At 44.3% G+C, this 24,599-nt stretch overlaps 1 protein-coding gene across 1 annotated transcript in view; it reads left to right on the top strand.

Moving 5' to 3' along the window:
- LOC147689087 (anterior gradient protein 3-like) overlaps positions 1–24,599 on the top strand; it is a 102,588-nt gene that overhangs the window by 7,943 nt on the left and 70,046 nt on the right. The window contains exon 2 of the mRNA XM_086941975.1: positions 20,888–21,025. Coding sequence (XP_086798101.1) covers positions 20,920–21,025 — 106 coding nt within the window. The 5' untranslated portion in view covers positions 20,888–20,919. The remainder of the gene's footprint in view (positions 1–20,887; positions 21,026–24,599) is intronic.

Below are 24,599 nucleotides of genomic sequence, written 5' to 3'. Positions count from 1 at the left end.
GTGTCTGCTCTGCAGAATGCTGTCTCTACCTCCTGTAGTGAAGCTGGACAAGGGAGGACAGATCTGGTTTTTACTGAGCTCAGGGACTATTGGAACAAAGACTACAAACAGAAAAAGGGTTAACTAAGTAGTAGACCTTAAAACTCAGAAGGTTAGATTAGCCTGCTATGCTGTCCCTGCATCAACTCTGACACCATCATTGAGGCTGCTGCTTACACCTGGGCCAAGGGCACCGCTCATAGACTGCATAAAGCTCCGCCTGATGCCGACCGTTGCCAGCGCCTCATGCACACCATTGCGGAGTCAATTACCAACGTGCGTGACTGTCCGATGCCACATCGTCATAAGGAACCGGTGTGCTGCTGCCAACACTGCTTTACATTCCCTGCACAGTAATAAGCTAGTGCCTCACCGCCCCGGCAACAGTCCACCTTCCTTGCATAGCCGCAGGGAACCAATGCTTCACCCCCCACTCTGGCATTAAGGAACCAACGCCTCACCTCACCTGTGCCAGTAAGGAACTGACACCGTCCAGAACAGGCAGCACATCAACTCAATGCCAGTTTGGATCATCGCAAAAAGGTACTGTATATCTGGGAGTCCATGTTACTCCGTGGCTGGCCCGTGCACCTTGCGGTCAGTACCATACTTTGGATCTGTACCTGTCACGACGTCGAGATATCCACAGTTGGAGGTATTGTCTTCTAAGTCAAGGTATATTTCTGTGAGAAACCTTTTACAAGTGATATTCCGATTTCTGTATGTTGGGATTTTGTCATTTTTGGTGTTTTTTTACACATTGCCCCTTGTAGTTCAGCCTGACTGTTCTGTGCAAAGCTACCGGAGGGTGAGCACTGGCAAACTTAGGTGTGTACTTTACTCATCCTGACTAGAAGGGTCCCTACTTTGACAGGGTATACACCACTGCCACCTAGAGACCCTCCTTTCTTACAAAGATGTAATAAAATATTTTACACCAAAATGACAAAACCAGTCAGTAGAACAGGAGACAACTACTGCTAACGATGTTGGGAAAAATAGTGCCTAAAATTGCAAAGCACCAACTGAGTTGAGTTGCTTTGGTCTACATCTGCTCTGATAGGGACTACAGCTGGGCAGGCAGAGCACCTATATCCCTCAGTGCAAGCCTCCATGACTGAGGTGACACCACTTCGGGTTTAGGACTTGCGGTAGGCAGAGTCCAGGTGCAGGTTTCAAGGGTGTTGAAGCCCTTAGAGCCACTCTGGTGGCCCTGGTTTCAAGGTGCAGTCCCACTACAAGCGTGGTAGGTGACAGTTCTGTCCCTCTCTTCAGTCAGTAAGAGCTGGCCTGTCTGTCAACACCCAGACCCTCTATTGTGATGCTCTCTGGAAGGAATACACAAAGCCCCACTGCCAACTGCATGTAGTCATGTAACCCAGGAACAGGCTGCAGGCAGCAAATGATTAGGACAAGAAAATGCCAACTTTCTAAAAGTGGCACTTCAAAATTGTGACTTAAAATCTGACATTATCATTAAAGAGGGGCTTAACTTACAATTCCTCAGGTACCAAACATGACGTCCTTACTGCTTCCAATAAAAAGCTATTTCTTATTAAATGTAATAAGGTAAATCAATATTATCCTATAGGTGAAGTGGGTCTTGCAATGATAAAACACAAATTTGAGACTTTTTCACTACCAGGACATGTAAAAATGAAAAGTACATGTCCAATATTTTAAATACAACACACCCTACTTCTAGGCTATTTAGGGCCTACACTAGAGGTGGCTTGTATGCACCGTTCCCTCTAGGCCGCGCGCACGCGCGCGCACCTCCCCCCAAGTCAGCGCGCACCACCTAGCGTGGAGCGCGCACACAGGCCGTCGCTAGAGGGTTGCGCCGCTCGCTGCTTTTAAAACGCGAGCGGCGCAAACATGAGCACTTTTTCAGTGGTTGCGGTGGAGCTGGCGTGAGGAATGCAGGTAAGGAGGCGGGGGCTGATGTTGATTATAGAGCTTGCAGCTGTGTGGGAGCGGGGCAGACTGTGGCCTTTTGTTTAAATATTGCTGTTAATCGGAGCCCGTGAAGGGGCTCCGATTAACAGCAATACTTAAACAAAATGCCACAGTCTGCCCCGCGCTTTACTAACAAAAGCCTAGACACTTTCCAAACACAGCGTGTGCTCGCGCTGTGTTTTGAAAGAATCTACGCTTTTGTTAGTAAAGCGCGGGGCAGACTGTGGCATTTTGTTTAAGTATTGCTGTTAATCGGAGCCCGTGAAAGGGCTCTGATTATCAGCAATATTTAAACAAAAGGCCACAGGTGCTGGGGAACGAGCGGAACAGGAGGCAAGAGGGCATAAAGGCAAGAGTGGGAGACAGGCAGAGGCATAGCTGCCAAGGTTTCAGATCCCCGTGTGTGACTCTTTAATGTCACAGCTTGCTAGCGCTATTAATTTAAAGTAAATAGCTCAAGTAGGGTGAGAGTACACCCCAGCACTCACTTAATTGGTTTGAGGCAAGCAGCTATTTGTACGGGCCGTCTAGCATCCGATTGTGGACTGGTGTGCCCTGGGCTGCTGAACCACTCTAGCAGCCGCCGCAGGGGTTCACCAGTGGGTTACAAACACGGAAAACTTACCAAGCCCATTTTGCTGAATGCAGAAAAGCAAGAACATCAATACAAATCGGGTAGGTGCGTGACTGTGGTGACTGTCACTCTCCTGAAACCGGCTCCAGGTTCATGCCCAAACCACCCCTGCGTCAATCGTTTTGGGTAGCTTACAATGCCGCCCGCTGTCCAGGCTTTGCCTGTTGCTGCGAGTCCTGCGACTGTCCTGGAGGCAGCTGCAACTGGAGTGTACGGCCAGTGTCAGTTTGATGTTCGGTCAGCCATCACTCCGGCGACCTACACTGCACGTAATTATCCCTCATCCCGCCGCTCGGCAATAATTAATTTGGCACTGCATGGGCCCTATTAAAATACCCACAATAGCAGCGCTGTGTGAGACGCCACGCCTGCCTTACTCACAAATTCCCCGCGGCACCATGGACAAATTATAAAACAGTCTGGGCCCTGCAGGCTGTCTCGGTAGTTGCTATTGGGCACTACCAGGGGTGCCCGTGACGTCAGGCTGTCTCGCTAAGAGCGGCGCTGCGCCACAAAATTTAAGATACATTGTAGCACAGCGTTAGTCGACGGGAGTGCCCCAAGCCTGAGGGAAGAGCGGAGGCAGTCACAGGTAGGGTGCTGGTAGCTGCCACACACCTATTTACTTCCAGCACACTAATGACAGTTGATACATCAGATATGCGTGACAATGCATTTCAGTGCGGTGATGCAGATCACCACACTGGAATGCGTTAATCTAACGCATGATGCGTGATACTTGGCAGGGCTGCAGAGGACAGAAAGGCACAAAAAACGAGTGGGACACTGACAGAGGCCAGAAAGGCACACAAAAACGAGTGGGACACAGACAGAGGACAGAAAGGCACAAGAAAACGAGTGGGACACAGACAGAGTACATAAAGGCACAAAATAACGAGTGGGACAGAGGGCAGAAAGTCACAAAAAACGAGTGGGACAGAGGACATAAATGCACAAAAAACGATTGGGACAGAGGGCAGAAAGACTGGGACAGAGGGCAGAAAGGCACAAAAAACGAGTGGGACAGAGAGCATAAAGGCACAAAAAACGATTGGGACAGAGGGCAGAAAGACTGGGACAGAGGGCATAAAGGCACAAAAAACGAGTGGGACAGAGCATAAAAGCACAAAAACGAGTGGGACAGAGGGCAGAAAGGTACAGAAAAACGAGTGGAACAGAGGGCAGAAGGGCACAAAAACGAGTGGCACAGAGGGCAGACGGGCACAAAAAACTAATGGCATAGAGGCATAATACAGAAATATAGGGGCAGCTAAGAACAGAAGGCAGAGCGGGCAGAGAGGCCCGGGTGCAGCGAGGGAAACAGAAGGGAAAACTGGGCAGCGAGGAGTACAGAAGGAAAGACCGTGCAGAGAGAGCATGGGGATAGCGAGGGGAACAGAGGGAAGAAAACGGGGCATGGACCACGTACAGGCAGCGGGGAAGACAGACAACAACAGTCACAGACACAACAATGAAAATACAGGCAATACAATAAATTTGCAAACTGTTCTTAAGACCCTTATTGTGGCTCTGTATGTGTGAAAATGCATCATCTTTTCACTTTTTAAAGTAAACGTTTTGAGTGCCATTTGGTGCCGCAGACACGCGCGGTTTGGTTCCTGGCGCACATAGCCATGGTTGCAGCGCACAGAGACCCTCCAGTGCCGCACACAGAGGAAAAAAATTAGAGGGAACATTGCTTGTATGTATTAAAAAGGAAGGACTAGGGCTGCCAAAAGTTTTATTTTGATTGGTCAAAATGGCAGTTTAAAAACAGGCAAGCTGCAATGGCAGGCCTGATACATGTTTCAAAGGATACTTAATTGGGTGGCACAATAAGTGCTGATATGTCACTAGTAGAATTTCATTTACAGGCCCTGGGTATGTGTAGTATCACTTTACTAGGGGCTTAGAAATAACTTAAATGTGCCAATTGGGTGTAAGCTAAATTCACCATCCTTAACACCTTCAACGCGGTGCAGATTCCTGTGCTGTGCTGAACGTTCTAATGAGCCAACGGGCTCATGAAGGAACGGTTCCGTCATGAACACAGGCCAACCGACACTCATGACGGAACCGTTCCGTCAATAGCATCGAAGGGGTTAAGTGAGAGATCACAAGCACTTTAGCACTGGTTAGCAGTGGTATGGTGCACAGAGTTCAAAAAGCCAATTCAGAAATTCAGGTTCAGAAATTAGGAGGGTGAAGGCAAAACATGTAGGAGAAGAACACATTAAGACTGACTGGTGTAAAAGTATCTCTTTCAGAAAAGAAGAAATATGTAAGATATGATTATTCCAGATTTTTTTAAAGGTGACTGATTGTTTACTCTCCAGTAGTTTCTTTGTGTTTGCTTAGACTGAAACTTTACATAAGGGACAAGTTGTGAACCAGTCTCAGAGGAGATGGGTGCCATGCTTGTGGCCCCCTTTAGCGTCTTTCCCTTACAATTTCTCTTCAGTAGTAGGGACCATTCATTGATCCTTTGTGAGGACCCAAGGGTGAGTTGCGTCAAGGCCTTTGACTTCCGGGTTCCAGTGGCTTGAGGTACTTGGTACTAGTTCTCCAAGGTACTGGCTAGTAGATTCCTAAGTGCCCTCCTTAACAGCAGTCTATTTATGAAATGCGCAGGCAGTCCCAGAAGATATAGAGACGTTACTGAGCACGCCACGTCCCGGTGTAGTCAGAAGTGGATCAAGCACAATTTTCTACCAAGGCCTACTCAGCAAGAAGGGTGATGTTAGGGAACTGAGTGGACTCCAATTTGTACTGCCCAGGGATGAAGACCTGCTCACCTATTTTGATCATATCCAAATACATGTGTTACAGTTTCCCTTTTCGGTCCACTTGGACGGCATTGACCTGACACCTGCTGGCACATTAAACTTGCACCCTTGCTTCTCTTTGAACTAATATCCCAGAATAGGTGTAGGACTCTTTTACATAGACGTTGTCAGGGAAGGAGGTGGTACTCCTGGTGAAGGATAGAAGGAATGTTAACTGTGTGTTGCTGGCTTCAAAAAGTGACCACATTTCCCCCTCATGAAAATCTATATTTGATCCCTATCATGGTCATCTAGCACACAAGCCATTTTATGCAGCGCATGATGGTGTTCATTTTGTGGCATTAGCCTTCTTGATGCCAAGTTTCAACTAGCATCATGTGAGTTAGGTTTCTAAGATGTAAATAAGCTTATCTTCCTGAAGTACAGCAGACCTCAGACATTCAGAATATTCACATCCAAGTTCATTGCCTTTGGAACTTTTCTGTCAGACCAACTAAATGAAAATCAACTGTGCATCCATCACATGGATGACTAGAGGTATTTCTTTGACTGTGCCCCAAACAACTCTTACAATGATTCTATACAGCTGAGGGGCCACTCTAGTGGTGTGTGTGCACTTCATGAGCAAATTAACATAACATAGCTTTGTTTTTTAACAAAAGGTTTTGGTTTTAATGAGCAGTAAAGTATAGGTTGCAAAGAGTTAATACAATGATTTCAAGACCCTTTACAGGATGCCAAGGTATTTTATCAATTAGGCTTCATACCATGGTGGCACCCTAAAGTGGGAGGGTTTTACAGATGACTCTAACATTGATAGCAGGAGGATAATCTCATTAGCCCAGATAGAAGAAGAATGGAAAGATTAAATGCTGAACGATAGATGTCATTGATCACATGGTGCATATTATTTCATTTTTGTCATTCAGCTGTGAAGATTATAATTAGTGTGTGAGCAGACAGCGTAGTACCTACACCATAAAATTCATCTTAGTTCTAGTCTAAAACTTATTGTTACTCCCCAGCCTCCTAACATAGGGTGGTTTGCATGGTAATCTGAAAGTGGTCTGCAATTAGCAATGCAATATAAGGGTATCATCTGTGTTAGTTACTTAGGGTACTGCCACAACACTCTCCAAGCTATGGTGAAGAGAAAGGGGCGGCTATTAGACAGAGGGCCAAACGCACCTTCTTCTCTCCCTACATGCCAGTCAACGTTGGAAACAAGGGATCTAGGGACACATGTACAAGCCGAAATCTTCAGGTAAAGGATCTAACGCTTTTGCCAGCAGTGATATTTTAAATTCCATGAAGGATGCCACTATTTTACACATAAAGTACTGGTTTAATTCCATCAAATATATCTTGAATGACATCCTTTTGCCCTTGGTAACCACCAAAACACCACAAGTGATGCTGTAAGATCTTAGTTCAGAAAAAGGAACAAGGGAACCCTTATAGTCAGAAGGGACCAAGGGTAGTAGTAATTTTTAAGAGACAGCGGTCCCTTTCAAGGAGAATCAATATAGATAACCACAATACTTCAATCAAGATTGGGTCTATTTGTGTCCGGATGTACTATATTTGGAATTTATTTACACATATATAAAGCAAGACAATACAAAAACAATAACTGAGCAGGACGTGACAGAGTATTTGGAAATCAGCAAATTTCCTTACCACAGGCAACTGACTTAAAAGTGACTCTTAGCGAAGATACAAATTAACAGTAGTCCACAATAACACAGACATCTTATACTACACATAATTCTTAATTTGCAGTTTAGAGTTAAGATGTAATTGTCGACCACGTTTCGATCCCCAACAACAGTTATGGCAGCATCATCAGGACTAAGCAATCAAGCAAATGCCTGGGAAGTTGCTTTATGGCACAATGTGAAGCTATAGCCGATACTAAGAGCCAGATGCAGTAATGTGAACTTGCCTGATGACAGCCATTAAGAGGGCTACAGTAAGGTCTTGATGAGGGTCCAGTTGGCTGGGTGGGGGTATATGGTCTGGAGCATTGGTTAAGAAATGAGCCGTAATATAGGTTGCACGAAGGAATGCAGGATGGTAGTGTGTCACAAAAGGTATGGAACACGACGTGGAACCAGAAAGAATCTCACCAGTATAAGGTCGGGTGCGATACAGTCACAGGATGTAATCTGGAGCCCGGGATCTGGCTCGTATGAGCCGCAAAATCAAGGTGCTGGGTATCAAGTCGGAAGTAGCAGCGTTCGCTAAATGGAGAATCCAACGGAGCCAGTATAGTGTTCTGGTACATTATAACAATTATATCTTTCCTTAGCATACCATGTACAATGGTTTATGTTTTAGACTTTGGAAAGTCTGCAACATGTGCCACCATCAGGGCTAAGACAAATTTAAATACCTCAGACAATTTTGATGAAGTTATCAATAACCCAGGGCACAATCAGAGTCACAAAACCATTACATAGTAGTCAAAATGGGGGCATAAAGAATGGGGGGATTCTGCAAACATGTTCTCATTTCTCACAGCGTGTAACAGACATTTTAATATTAAATATTTTAAAGGCTGGAATACCCTCAAAAATATTGTATATATCAAAGTTTAAGTATATTCAGTTCAATATCTTGAATCAGGCCTTACTCACTCCACGTATACTCTATCCCCAGGAGCATCTGCTTAGTGTTTTCGCTATCCACCATTTAACGCTGACTTATTTCATATGCTCTGGTCCTGTCCATCACATTCTGAGTAGTGGCAGAATGTGCTTGAATTACTGTCAAACATGACGGGCTGCATTTTGCTGAATTGCCCATATGTGATATTATTGGGTTGATACCACTGCCCTAAACTCGACAAACCTCTACTAGTCTCCTGGACTTGGCTCTTTTGCTGGTAAAGCATGATAATATGATTTGTTGGATAAATCCAGCAGCCCCAGCTGTTGAAACTTGGGCAATAATTACTATCTCTTGCATTTGCTCAGAGAGCAAATTAATGCACAGAGAGCAGCAGTCTGGGCTATGCAAACATGTCCTAGCCTATTCATGGGGATGCCCTAGTTGAGAGCTTCATTGAATGAACCAAATCTGATACACGCCAACTGTGAGATGATGCTGACACATTTCTTTTTTCCTACCTTCTTTTTATTATCTACACCAATGTTAATGCACTTTGTTACAGTACATGGTTACCCGACCCAGTCCTAGGTGAGGGAACGTGTTACCTACCCTCTGGCATGTTTTGTAACTGTGGGTCCAGACTCCTTTTATGAAATCTGCGGACATTGCGGGGTAAAGGGGTTGGGTGGGGAGGGTGGGTTCGTAGTTGGATGCTATGGTTCTCTTGATTTGCTCCTGTATTTGTCCATAACAGAAAATGGTATGTTATCTTCTTTTCGTGTCAGTCCATACAAATACCACAATGTCTCTGCACATTATAATTTCAACATATGGAATCTTACTATGATACTGATGTATTGCTAACACCACTTACTTCAATAAAAATTATGTTGAAAGAATTGGGGCCACGTGTATCAAGATTTGGAATAACAATTACCTAATTGCAATTTTCAGTGAACTGCCGTTAGGTAATCACTATTCCAAATGTGTGAATTTCCAAGAGTTTCATTTAGCAAATCGTAGGGGTTGACAAATTGACCTAACTCATTAATATTAATGAGGAAGGTCGCAATCTGTGACCTCCTAGGAATTGCTAAAAGGTATGGGGATGGTGGCCATCTCGGGTCAGCGGACCATCATGTCTGTGATTGCATGTAAATATAGAAAGCACTTTTTTAATGATTGTTTGCGTTTAAAAAACTAAAATGAAAAGTTTTATTTTAATTTTTTTAAGAGCAGGGGTCCCTTGGGGACCCCTTCCTATTTGTGAATGGGTTACCACCAATTTGAAGTTGTTGGTAAATTGCAAATGTTTTGCAACTGCTTTCATGGTCACAAAACATTCATACATACCGCTGCAAATCGCTATCTGGAAGGGATGCCCTAAACACGAACCTTCCAAATAATGAATAGCTTACCCATTTTGCGATTCATGCAAAATAGGGTTTGATACATGTAAATAGCATTTTTTGCATTCGCAAATGGGCTAATTCTGCGAATCGGCCCATTTGCGAAGGCAAAATTGGCTGATACATGTGGCCCTAAATATTTTAAGTGCAGCTGAGGCTTCCTGAGATAAACCTATTTTTTTTTTAAAGAATGAAATAATTGATACTGGCATTAACCTCATGCCAAGCACTCCTCTGCTGTTTAAGCACAGCCAATGCCATGCATATCATTCCATAGATATTAGTATATCTTTAGGCGAACAACCAAACTTCTACAATTAGTACTCGTTGGAGGTATGACTTCCACCTCTATTGTCAGGTCAGTGGTACAAAACTGAGCACAAAGTTCCAAATCATATCCTTGGAAAGATATTAATTTATTCCCCCAGAGCGGTGACAATGTCACCCTTACCCCCCTTCTAGTAAATGTCCAAATCGTTGAAGAATCCTAGGGCGCGGTTCTTCCTCAGTCCAGTGTCCCTGCCAAATGGAATTCGCTAGACTAAATGTATTCTGGGTAGGCGCATCATTGGAGTGCGCGCATGCCTACCCGGAAACAGGAAACAGGAAACATAGGAATTGTAGTTTGTTCCCAAGACGTGAGGGAATGCTAAAATTGCGCTCGCCGCACGCCCCGCTACTGCGTTCCTCAAGGTGAGTGTGACAGTACATCCCCCTCCCTACAGGGTCTGATGAAGACGCGGTTTATCAGGAAAGCTCGTATGGAAAGCGCGTACCAATCTGGGTGCATGAACGCTCCGTGCAAGTTCAGGAATTTACTCCATGCTACACCCCTTCCAAGAAATGAACTACCACAACGAGGATCCCCTCAATTTGGAGTCCAGAATCTTAGAAACCTCATATTCAGGTTCCCCGTCCACCAACACAGGAGGAGGAGATTTCTTCAATGGCATGTAGGAGGGTTTCAGCATGGATACATGAAACACTGGGTGTATTCTCATGTTTTTTGGCAAAGCTAAACGGACTGAGACTGGGTTGATGCACTTTAACACTTTGTAGGGCCCTAGGTAGCGAGGGTTAAATATACTGTATCTGCGAAACCTGATATTCCTCGTAGATAACCAGAACACATCGCCTGGCATGTATGGAGGACTCTCTCCTACGGCGTACATCTGCATGTCTTTTATAGCTTTTTTTTTTAGCTTTCTGGAGATTTAATTGTGTCTTTTTGATAGTGTGTTGCACATCGGTCTTTACTGAAGGCCACCAAAAATATCTAAAAATTCTTTCAAGTGTCTTGTCCGTGCCATTGTGACCTGCACTGGGAACCATATGGCACCAATGAAGCACTCTTGCTTGCAGTGCTTTTGAAGAAATTAACATTTGTTGATATCTGATGGGCACCCCTTGTTTCATCTTCCATTGCGGATGTTTTTTGAGCCATTTTCTCCATAAAGGAGCTGTGCTTGCACGAGCCACAGAACGTAAGAACTGTTCAGAGTGCAATACGCCTATGACTTGATCAGGGGCCAATATAGAAAGAGTTGGCTTTTCTCCTGGCCGCACAATTTTTCCTGCCTGGTAAGAGCATCTGCTTTCCCATTCTCAGCACCTGGTCTGTAGGTAACATTGTAATCAAATTCTGAGTAAAACGGCATTCAGCACATTTGCCTGGGGATAACAAGCGGGCTGACCTCATAAACTGTAGATTTCTATGGTCAGTGTACACTGTGACTACATGTTTTGCCCCATCCAATGATGTCCCCATGTAGAGAAAGCATCCTTGATGGCCATTAACTCTTTTTTAGCAATAGTGTACCTTGTTTCAGCCTCATTAAGTTTGCAAGACATGTAGGCTACTGGATGTAGCTGTTCTGTCTTTGCATTCCTTTGTGACAATATTGCACCCACCACCATGTCTGAAGCATCTGCTTCCACTACAAACAGCTTCTCCAGATCCGGATGTGCCAAAACGGGGGCTGAGGTAAAGGCTCTCTTCAGCTGTGAAAAGGAGGCTTCGGTTTCTTTAGTCCATTCAAACTGAACGTTCTTCCTTAATAGTTTTGTAATTTATATTACCATTTTTGAAAACTGGGGTATGAACCTTCGGTAAAAATTAGCGAAGCCCAAAAAACATTGGACTTCCTTCACATTGACTGGTTGTGGACAATCTTTTACAGCTTTATTTTGAGATCCGACATTTCCAATCCTTGAGGTGAAATGATTACTCCCAAAGATTCCACCCTCTGAACATGGAATTCGCATTTACTCAGCTTGCAGAATAACCCATTGTCACACAAGCCTTGCAGGACCAAACACACATGCTGGGTATGCTGATCCACAACATCAGAATAAATCAAAATATTGTCAATGTAAACCACTGTGAAAACGTCTAAATACTCCCGCAACACTTAATTTAAAAAAAACTGAAAAGTAGCGGGAGCATTACATAGCCCAAAGGGCATCACTGTATACTCAAATAACCCAAAAGCAGTGCGAAAAGCAGTTTTCCACTCATCACACTTCCTTATCCTGACCAGGTGATAGGCACCTTTCAAGTCCAGCCGAATTTATATTTGAGCTGTGTTCACCTGATCTAATAGAACTGGGGTGAGAGGTAGGGGATACCTGTTCATTCTAGTGATGTGGTTCAAGGCCCTAAAGTCTATACACTCGCATTTCTCCCCATTTGCTTTCGGTATGAAAAATATAGGGGAGGCTGCAGGCGATTTAGAGGGTCTTATGAAGCAATTCACCAAATATTGATCCAAATATGACTTGAGATACTCGTTTTCCGTGTCCGTGGGAGCATAGATCCTGCTACAAGGTACTACCGCATGCGCGTTGCTAAATGCAGATCTCCTGCACATGCTGTGGGCATGTCCCAAACTGCGTACGTACTGGCACGATGTCACTACACTGTTGACGAAAGGGACGGCAATGGAACTTCGTCACGATTGGGACACCTGTGTGCTGGGCCTACTTACCAGGACAAAACACAACAAAGCCCACACGAGGTTCTGGGATCTGGGACTGATAACCGCCAAAAGGCTCATAACACGTCACTGGAAAGCCACAGAACCACCACAGACGAAACACTGGAGCACCTCCCTCATTTACTGGGCAACTGCAGAAGGCACAGTGTTACGCAGGGAAGAAACAGCGGGACGGAGGGCCATCCCGATAGCCCAGATCTGGGAGGGTTTCCTACAAGCATTCACCAAGGCCTGTCACGATAATGGGGTGATGTGAGATGATTACCACCCTGCCCCCCTCCCCCCCCCATGGTGTGAAGGGACACATTTGGGTAGAATGATACACAGCAGCAGGGAGGAACAAGTGCCACACTCATATAGACATGAGCTACCACCCCGCGGCCTCTCTCTCGCCCCCCCCTCACCCGACCCCCCCATCTTTCTTTCCCCCCCTCCCCACCCCCCCTGGCCGGAAGGGGCCACACACACGGCTGACCCCGGCGATGCAGCCCCGCCCAGGACCTTGGAACTCCCACACACCACCCGAACCGTCGCCCCGCGACCACTAGACGTCAGCACCCTGCGTAGCCACTCTACCCCGACCTAGCACGTCAAGACCCGTACTGCAGCACCCCCTCCTCCCCCCCGAGTTAAGGTTCATTACACCCCCAATTTCTTTACTATTTCCCCCTGTTGGGTCAGAGATAATTGCAGCAACCGTTACCCCCCGATTGCCCCTGGTGGGATCGACACTGAGAAATAGGTAGTACTACAATGATGGAGTGTACATTATGGTGCATGTAGAGACTGTCCCCATTACAGCTGATGGTGTTATCCACTTAAGAGTGCATTTATTGGGTTTTCAACCGTCGTCATCACTCGCTCAGATATTGTAAGAGCTACTCGAATCACTGGTTTTTTTTCCCTTTGAATTATACACACAAGAAATGTAACTGTATGACAAGTGTTTCAATAAAACAGATTTAAAAAAAAAACAAGGTACTACCGCACCCGGCACTAGGTCGATTTGGCAGTCATAAGACCTGTGAGGGGGTAATGCATTGACTTGTTGTTCATTGAACACTTCCCTGCATTGTTCATATTCCACTGGTAATGTAATGTGCTGCTCTGCCGTGGTAGCAATATGCAGATGTGTGGCTAAAGCTTTTACTAGAGGAATACTATGTTCTTGGCTGCCATGTTCTTTACATTCTGGACTGTTAAAGAGAACCATCCTGGCAACCCAATCTATGGAAGGATTGTGCTTCATCAACCAAGTTAACCCCAGAATGTTGCCATATTGTGGTGTGCGTATGATGTTGAAGGTTAGGGATTCTACATGTGTAGGCGCGCTACGCACCACTAACTCATTTGTGGAGAAGCTGACGGGACCTGTGATCAATTCCCTCCCATCTATGGCCAAGACAGTTTCAGGTATTTTTTTTTTTAACCAAAGACAACTGTAAGTTAGCTGCCAAATCCTCATCCATAAACAACCCAGTGGCCCCTGAGTCTTTCATAGCTCCCAGGTCTCTCCACCCATTAGATAACTGGATACAGATAGGAATCCTAAAATGTTTGGACGTGATCGCTTGAATCTCCTGAGTTGAAGGGATTACTAAATTGCTCATAAAGCCCCACCCCCTGTTGCCTTTGAGCATTCTAGTTTTCCGAATTAGAGGACAAAGGTACATTCATGCTACCAAACTCGGGTTTAGTCTTGGGTTTGGCGAGACAAAATGACAAAATGGCCTTTCTTGCCACAATACAAACACAATCCATTCTTGCGTCTTTGGCTTGTTCCTCCTGTGATAAAGGAGCCCTAACCATTCCTATCTCCATAGGTTCAGGCCCTCTGACCATGCTAGGTTTAGAGAACATTGGTTTCTCATATCTAGAACCCTATGATCGTTCATCCAACCACCTAACCTCAAAGCCAAATTAATAAGATCAGTGCACGTGGATGAATGAGGATCTACTTGGGCTATCACATCTTTGAGCTCATCTCGTAATCCCTGATGAAACAAGGCTGCTCTCTTGTCCTCAGGTCATCCAGTCTCTGATATGAATCGCTGAAACGTATTCAAATACACAACTAGATCCTTATTGCCTTGCCTCAGTTCCAGCAACTTCCTATCTGCTGCGAGACTATGGGCTCGTCTATCAAAAATATTCTCAAATTCTTTTCTAAATCCATCCCAATCATACAATAGCGGATCATCATTACGAACCAATGGGACAGCCCACAAAGCGGCATCTCTAGCCAGATATGAAATAAGAAAAGCCACCCTCGCTTGATTAGTATGAAATGCCTTTGGTTTACAGGTAAAGTGCAACAACACCTGTGTCATAAAAACCTGTAACTTGCTCTCATCCCCGGTAAACCTTTCAGGGGCTGCCAAAGAAATAGGAGTAGGAAAGTCTAACGACAATGTTGGTGCCACTCCTGTAAAGAAACTTGAGGACCACATGGCACTGCTGCCTGTACCTGCACCTGCATCAAACGGGTTCCTCTGTAACTTATCAACACGGTCCTGCAAAGCAGCAGTTTCTTCCCTAGAAGCAGCTAATTCCTGTTGCACCATAACCAAGGCCGCCATAACATCATTTAAGGTGGCCATCATCAACCAAGCACCGATTAGGAGAGAATAAATTCTTGGGCTGCAAATTCTGTCAAGGTTTAATTCCATAATCCCAGGATCGGTGCATTTCTCAAATGGGTCCACCTCTCAATCACTCTACCCCCTGATGCTATAACAGCGCAGAGGGTAAGAATGATTAAGCAAGGGAAGGAAAGAATGGGTACAGCGGGGAGGGACCCCTACAACACAAAAAACACAATTAATGGTCTGTATTACTTCCAACAATACATGTTAATACTCAATTACTATACTGCGCAATAACTACCTGTAAAGGAAAAGGAACGAGCATCTTGTAACCTAGTTCTTGATGAGGATATTGAATATATGACGGCTCATAATATGCAAGACAAATGAGAGAAACACTCAATGACCAGTTTCATAGCATTAGGAGGTACAGAACTCACACACCACTCACTAACACTGTACCCACCACAATTATTGATGTTACTTGCATCACAGAGGCGGTTGAGCCTAACTCACACTGGAGCCCCTGCTAGCAAGAGAGATCAAAAGAGCATATATAGTATTCAGGGATACCCATCATCAGAATGAAATCATTGATACTGGCATTAACCTCATGCCAAGCACTCCTCTGCTGTTTAAGCACAGCCAATGTCATGCATATCATTCCATAGATATTAGTATATCTTTAGGCGAAACACCAAACTTCTAGGAAAGACATTAAGTTATGCTCCCAGAGCGGTGACAATGTCACCCTTACAGCCCTTCCAGTACATTTCCAAATCATTGAAGAATCCCAGAGCGTGGTTCTTCCTCAGTCCAGCGTCCCTGCTGAACGGAATTCGCTGCACCGATCGCTGCTGCTGCCCAGACTAAATGTATTCTGGATAGGCGCATCATCGGAGTGCGTAGTTTGTTCCCAAGACGCGAGCGAACGCTAACATCGCCCTCGCCGCACGCCCCGCTACTGCGTCCCTCAAGGTGAGTGTGACAATCGCACACCTTATCAGCACACATGCCCTTGCCTCCTCGCACTACATCCTCCTGGGAGACCTGAACTTCTACCTCGAGAACAACAACAACACCAACTCCACCACCATGATCGCCAACCTCCCTAACCTCAGACTCAGACAGCTCTTGAATACACCCACCCATCTCCGCAAGCTCCCACGTCTCCTTCAACCACACCATCGAACTCCATTGGACCGACCATCGCTGCATCCACTTCACCTTCAGGAAGCCACCCACACACCACCACACCCAACAGATGCCTCACCGATGCTGGAGCAAAATCACCGAAGACCAGCTAACCACCACCCTTGCCCAGAGCCCACCTGCCGACCCCACCAACCCCGACACTGCTGCCGCAACTTCAGACAGTGGATCAACGACTGCACCAACACCCTTGCCCCACTCAAGAAGCCCTCCAACAGCCACACCAGCAAGAAAGCCACCTGGTTCACTGAAAACCTCCAGGCCTCCATGCAAACATGCCGAAAACTGGAGAAAAACTGGCTCCGTGAACGAACACCAGACAGTTACGCAGCCCACAAGAACACCACCCGCAGACACCATCACCTCATCAGATCCGCCAAAAGGGCCTCATTCAAAGACCGCCTAGACAACAGCACACACAACAGCAAAGAGCTCTTAAACTTCATAAAGGAACTCTCCAACCCCAGCTCCAGCACCAACGACATCCCACCTTCGCAAGACCTGTGAGACTCGCTGGCAACCTTCTTCCACCGCAAGATCGCCAACATCCACAACAGCTTCAACGTCATGACTGCCCAAAAAACTATTGAGACCTCTGCCCCTGCAACCACCTCCCGCACCAACTTACTGCTCTCCTGGACCAACATCAACGAGACACCAGCAAAATCATGAACACCATCCACTCCGGCTCACCGTTAGACCCATGCCCACACCACATCTTCAACAAAGCCAGCACAGCCATCGCACCCCATCTCCGGAAAGTCATCAACATTAAGCATGGGCGAATTTTGCGAATCTGGCGTTCGCAAATTTTGCGAATTCGCGAACTCGCAATCCGCAAAATCCGCGAATTCTCGCGAATTTGAGGATTTTTTTTTTGTGTTCGCAAGGATTTCTGCCAGTTTGCGAGGGTTTTGTACCAGTTCGCAATTGCGAACTTACATGTCGGCTCGCAACGGTCACGATTATCTTCTTTCTACGTCTGGTTCATCATCACAGGTTCCCAGAACCCTCTGTTTCATCCCTGCCACCCTCTGTTTTATCCATGCCATCCTCTGGTGCATCAATGCCACCCTCTGGTTCATCATCACTGTAGATTATGGGGGGGAAAATCAAGCACACCTGCCTGCTTCAACTGACATGAATTAATTTGGGGTTGATTTATTAATGTGTCACTGTTTTAAAATTCCAGTCCGGCACCTGCTTCCTTATCTGTAATTTGCTTTCTGTTGCAGTGCAATTTTTTTTTCCAGGACCTTTGTGGCCTACTTGTAGCTATTCTATGAGCCTGCTGTGAGGGTCAGAGCAGGGTCATATAATTGTTGCAACTAGCAACTGAACTCTGGAGGGGCCCTTGTCAGGAAGCACTACAGGGAATGGTTACTAATGATGAGTTTGAACTTTTGAACCTGCTGAATGCTTTTTTTGTGTGTTCGCAAGGATTTCTGCCAGTTTGCAAGGATTTCTGCCAGTTCGCAAGGGCTTTGTACCAGTTCGCAATTGCGAACTTACATGTCGGCTCGCAACGGTCACGATTATGTTCTTTCTACGTCTGGTTCATCATCACAGGTTCCCAGAACCCTCTGTTTCACCCCTGCCACCCTCTGTTTTACCCATGCCATCCTCTGGTGCATCAATGCCACCCTCTGGTTCATCATCACTGTAGATTATGGGGGGGAAAAGCAAGCACACCTGCCTGCTTCAACTGACATGAATTAATTTGGGGTTGATTTATTAATGTGTCACTGTTTTAAAATTCCAGTCCGGCACCTGCTTCCTCATCTGTAATTTGCTTTCTGTTGCAGTGCAATTTTTTTTTCCAGGACCTTTGTGGCCTACTTGTAGCTATTCTATGAGCCTGCTGTGAGGGTCAGAGCAGGGTCATATAATTGTTGCAACTAGCAACTGAACTCTGGAGGGGCCCTTGTCAGGAAGCACTACAGGGAATGGTTACTAATGATGAGTTTGAACTTTTGAACCTGCTGAATGCTTTTTTTGTGTTCGCAAGGATTTCTGCCAGTTCGCAAGGATTTCTGCCAGTTCGCAAGGGTTTTGTACCAGTTCGCAATTGCGAACTTACATGTTGGCTCGCAACGGTCACGATTATGTTGTTTCTACATCTGGTTCATCATCACAGGTTCCCAGAACCCTCTGTTTCACCCCTGCCACCCTCTGTTTTACCCATGCCATCCTCTGGTGCATCAATGCCACCCTCTGGTTCATCATCACTGTAGATTATGGGGGGGAAAAGCAAGCACACCTGCCTGCTTCAACTGACATGAATTAATTTGGGGTTTATTTATTAATGTGTCACTGTTTTAAAATTCCAGTCTGGCACCTGCTTCCTTATCTGTAATTTGCTTTCTGTTGCAGTGCAATTTTTTTTTCCAGGACCTTTGTGGCCTACTTGTAGCTATTCTATGAGCCTGCTGTGAGGGTCAGAGCAGGGTCATATAATTGTTGCAACTAGCAACTGAACTCTGGAGGGGCCCTTGTCAGGAAGCACTACAGGGAATGGTTACTAAGGATGAGTTTGAACTTTTGAACCTGCTGAATGCTTTTTTTGTGTTCGCAAGGATTTCTGCCAGTTCGCAAGGATTTCTGCCAGTTCGCGAGGGTTTTGTGTAATTTCGCAATTGCGAACTTACACCGCACGCAGCAAAAAATCCGCTGCGTGCGAATTTGCGGATTTTGCGGGAAATTCGCGGATCTCGCGGATTGCGAATTTACCGAAAATCCGCAAAATCCGCGAGCGTAACGGATTTTCCGCCCATGCTTAATCAACATCTTCTTCAAGACAGCAACCTTCCCGGAGAGAGCTGGAAGCACGCCGAGATCAACGCCTTACTCAAGAAACCCAAGGTGGACCCCAAGGACCTCAAGAACTTCTGGCCAATCTCCCTGCTCCCGTTACCGGCGAAGGTCCTCGAGAAAACCGTCAACAAACAACTGACCCGGTACTTCGAGGAGAACAGCATCCTGGACCCGTCCCAATCCAGGTTCCACAGCAACCACAGCACCGAAACCGCCCTCATCGCTGCCACTGACGACATCAGGACCCTGCTAGACAACTGAGAAACAGCAGCCCTCATCCTCCTGGATCTATCAGCCGCCTTTGTCACGGTCTGCCACCGCACCCTACGAGCACACCTACATGACGCCTTGATCCAAGAGAAGGCCCTGAACTGAACTACATCCTTTCTCTCCGGCAGAACACAGAGCGTCCGCCTCCCCCATCTGCTCCAATGCCACCGAGATCATCTTCGGCGTACCCCAGGGCTCATCCCTCAGCCCAACGCTGTTCAATATCTACATAGTACCTCTATCCCACGTCACTCAACAACACAACCTCAACATCATCTCCTACGCCGATGACACCCAGCTGATCCTCACCCTGACACCGCCAAAACCAACCTCCACGAAGGAATGAAGGCCATTGCCGAATGAATGAGGGACAGCCGACTGAAGCTGAACTCGGACAAGACAGAGGTCCTCAACTTCGGAACCACCCCTTTGGCCGGAAATGATTCCTGGTGACCGACCACTCTGGGAACAGCCCCAACGCCCACTGACCACGCACGCAACCTAGGGGTTATCATCGACTCCACCCTCTCCATGACTAAGCAGGTCAAGGCCATCTTCTCCTCCTGCTTCATCACCCTCTGCATGCTCCGCAGAATTTACTGGTGGATCCCCACCGAAACAAGAAGAACAGTCACCCAGGCCCTCGTCAGAAGCAAGCTGGACTACGGAAACGCCCTCTACGCAGGAACCTCAGCGAAACTCCTGAGACGGCTGCAAAACATCCAGAACGCCTCCGCACTTCTGATCCTCGACATCCCCCACCGCAGCCACATCACACCCCACCTGAGAGACCTGCACTGGCTCCCCGTCAACAAGAGGATAACCTTCAGGCTCCTCACCCACGCACACAAAGCACTCCACAACACCGGACCAGCATACCTCAACAGATGACTCCGCTTCTACACCCCCACCCGCCAGCTCTGCTCCGCCGGCCTCGCCCTCGCCCTCACTGCAGTCCCCAGCATCCAAAGAACGACCTCCGGCAGCAGATCTTTCTCCCACCTCGCCGCCAAGACCTGGAGCACCCTCCCGCCCACCTACGGCAGACCCAAGACCTGCTGACCTTCAGAGGAATCCTCAAGACCTGGCTCTTCAAGCAGTAGCAGCACCCCCTACCCCCCTCCACCCCCAGCGCCTTGAGACCATTGCGGGTAAGTAGTGCGCTTTACAAGTGTTATGATTGATTGATTGATTGAGTGCCCAATCTAACTTTATTTCCTAGATTCTTAAGCAACAAGAACGTTCTACTTCACTCTTTCAAATAAAGTCTGTTCTTTATTTCTGTCGCCGCTGTTCAAGCCATGTTCCAACTTATTCATATTCTTGCTGGCTAACTTCTGTAGGACATATTCATTCTGTCATTTTACACTGACCATAAGCTTCATCTTTGTGAGGGGCATTCGGCTCTACGTTTCTTATCGAAATGTTAACTATCAGAGCTTCTTGTTGAAGGAACAAAAGAGTGATTTGCAGAATAAGATACTTTAAAAAAACAATGTTGATTCAGAACATTTTGGGGAAATGTTGTCCTACTAACAGAGTGGATATTGCTTTCTGTTTTTTTCACTAGAGCTGCTCTTCAAGAAGCAGATTAGACTCAAAATGGTGCGTTCAACTTTGGCCTTGTCCCTCCTGCTGATCGCTGTAACATACAACCTAGCCATGGCAATAAATAAAGAGAAACGACTCCCACAAACATTATCAAGAGGTCAGTTTTGTATGTTGTGTCAATGATATCATGTTATTTGAGAAGAATGTCTGACAAAATATCTACATACAAAAATATCGATACAAAAATTTCGAAATCAAAAATATCGGAGTTATATCTTTATAATGGTAAGTACAAAACTATCGGAAATAAAATATCGTAGTATAAAAATATCGAAATTAAAAATATCGTTTTTCAAATGTATTAATAATAATGTAAAACTAATTTAAAAATACATATAATTTTACAAATATTACATAAAAATATTAAAACATATTTAAACAATAATAAGTAATGCATATACATTTAAAGTAAATTAAAAAGTCTACATATAAATTAATATATATACACTTACTCCACATATTGCAACAGTAGGAAAAGCGTTGGATAGCGTAGGGGTTTAAATTACTATTCCCACTCCAGAGGGTGCAACAGTAGGGAAAGCGTTGGATAGCGTAGAGGTTAAAATAACTATTCCCACTCCAGAGGGTGCAACAGTAGGGAAATCGTTGGATAGGGTAGAGGTTTAAATTACTATTCCCACTCCAGAGGGTGCAACAGTAGGGAAAGCGTTGGATAGCGTAGGGGTTAAAATTACTATTCCCACTCCAGAGGGTGCAACAGTAGGGAAAGCGTTGGATAGCGTAGGGGTTTAAATTACTATTCCCGCTCCAAAGGGTGCAACAGTAGGGAAAGCGTTGGATAGCGTAGGGGTTTAAATTACTATTCCCACTCCAGAGGGTGCAACAGTAGGGAAAGCGTTGGATAGCGTAGGGGTAAAAATTACTATTCCCACTCTAGAGGGTGCAACAGTAGGGAAAGCGTTGGATAGCGTAGGAGTAAAAATTACTATTCCTACTCCAGAGGGTGCAACATTAGGGAAAGCGTTGGATAGCGTAGGGGTAAAAATTACTATTTCCACTCCAGAGGGTGCAACAGTAGGGAAAGCGTTGGATAGCGTTGGGGTAAAAATTACTATTCCCACTCCAGAGGGTGCAACAGTAGGGAATGCGTTGGATAGCGTAGGGCTAAAAATTTCTATTCCCACACCAGAGAGTGCAACAGTAGGGAAAGCGTTGGATAGCGTAGGAATAGAAATTACTAATTTATTTCATTAAATAATTAATATTATTTAATTACTAATTAATTATTAATTAACAATTAATAAAAATTACATATATTAGAACATTAACTCTAATTATTGTAATTAACTAATTAATAAAACTTAATTACCAATTAATTAATAATTACCAATAACAAATAATTCTATTTTTTTGCACATTAACTCTAATTAATGTAATTAACTAATTAATATAAATTAATTACCAATTAACAATAACAATAATAAATTATATTAGCACATTAACTCTAAATAATTTAAATGACTAATTATTATTAATTAATTACCTATTAATTATTATTTAACATTATTTTAAAATATTTATTAATTAATTAATTATTATTAAATTACTTCCCACCCTATTCCCCTATAAACCCACAACTGGCTCTGATACTAAAACGCAAAATGTAAACAAAATTACTAATTTTCAAACATACATTTAATAACATATTTAACAAACATATAAACAACATAATAAAATACAAAACACTAAACATAATTTCGATATTATCAAATTTCGATATTAGTAAAATACATACCATAAAAACGATATTCTGTCTGTCGATATTCTGGACATGGATATTCTATACCATCGAAATTAAAACATCGATATTATTGTATATCGATATTTACATTTCGATATTTTTTCTCCCTACCATTTGAGAACTATCGATGTTATACTACAAAATACAGTTGTTCGTTCAACAATTACAGTTACAGTTGACTCAATTCGTCATTATAATGTTTTTTGGTTCTTTAGCACAATATTAAACAAATGTTATGGTACATTTAAGCATATGCTATAATATCGCATAAGTATGCCTCCCATGTTTGATATTATGTTTTCAATAGATACAAACTATTGTGCTCCCCATAAATATCCTAGCACAGTTTTTCTCTGTATTGATTGAGGCTAAGACAAATGTCTTAATATGTAATATGAACCCTAGATTTGTAAAACAAATAATACGTTTTTGTGCTCAAATGTACTAATATTTTATTATATGTGGATATTTAAAAAAATATACATTATATGATCTTAAATAATCAAGCCAATAAACTTAAATTACTATTAGTATTTATTAATGAGTATAACACAGAACACTTGCCCTTGTCTATAAAACTACATTTATAGACCACAGTGTATACATGTTTCCATTATTTCCATAGACATCCATTGATCCATTCATCCTTCCTCCCGTATATCTTTGTATAGCTCTATTCAACCACACACCCCAAATTCGTCTCTCAAAAAAATGTCTTTCAAATTCACCAGTCATCAGGGCTTGTATTAGTTGAAAATTAGTATAAAATGTAATCTTGTTCAGGTCAGGGTGAGCCAAAATATGTCTTGCCTGGGGCGCCAACATTCCTTATGGGGGCACCATGGTGTGGTGTTGCAGTTGTTGAAGCGGCTTATCAACCCTTTGTGAAGCTATGGCTCTTTGTTACATGAGGGCATGAAACAGAGACCGTAAAATGAGAGCTCACCTCACCACACACCAAAATGGGTGCTTAATGCATTCTTTAGTTTTCAAAAATAAATAGTGCTCTAGTACAATCACTGTCAGGGCTCTAATCCCATTGTGCAGTTGTGCCTGCGTGGACTCATATTTTCTCATTGTGCGAACAGTCATTCAAGAATTAGAAGAAAATGGTTTGATTGTCAGATATTCCAAAAGCCTTTGAGTTTTACAGACCTATATTGTTTACCTCCTAAACTTGGCAACATTTAAGAGAGGTGATAAGATATACAATGGTGTCAATGGCATGTAGATGCAAGAGTTATTGGTGCCATGAAATTTGATTACGGGCTTGAATGAACATTGAGCCTTACTTGATGTTACTGTTGATATTCAGACATAATCTTTTGGTTAAGAGCTAGGGTCTGTCTAGAACCGCCTTGACTGAGTACCACCCGACCATAAGTTAATGCAGGTTGCATACAACCAGGTTTGTATCTTGGGAGTAACGCTATGTTGTCATTAACACCAAATGATGTGAAAGTGGAACATGTTTGAGAATGACTTTGCCATTTACAGATATGAATCAATGAGTAAAATGCTCTCCATGTTACTCTGTGCCTTTGTTCTGTTATTATTCAGAGAATTATGTTCACATTGTCAGAACAAACAAAGTTTAAGGAGGCCCCCTTAACTGTCAACTTTGGGACAGGGGAGATAGCGTAGGAAATCAAAGAACGTCCCACAGGGTTACCACAGAATGAGTAGGAAATGGAGCAATACTCTATAGTGCGTTTTGCAATAGTTAGCAATACCAATCATATATTTCTACTGGTTGTCAAGACATAGAATACACGTAATAAACACAATATTGTACTCAGAATACCACCACAATTGTAAATGCAATAGCAATAAGGCACACAATACGTCAAAGGTAAAAAACAAATCAAAGAATAAAGTTTTAGAAAAATATTACTGTCAATTTATTCAA

The sequence above is a fragment of the Lissotriton vulgaris genome, chromosome 10 (genome assembly GCF_964263255.1).
Source record: "Lissotriton vulgaris chromosome 10, aLisVul1.2, whole genome shotgun sequence".
Classification (NCBI taxonomy): Eukaryota; Metazoa; Chordata; class Amphibia; order Caudata; family Salamandridae; genus Lissotriton; species Lissotriton vulgaris.
The sequence above is the reverse complement of the archived record's forward strand: the minus strand, read 5'-3'. Positions and strand labels throughout refer to the sequence as shown.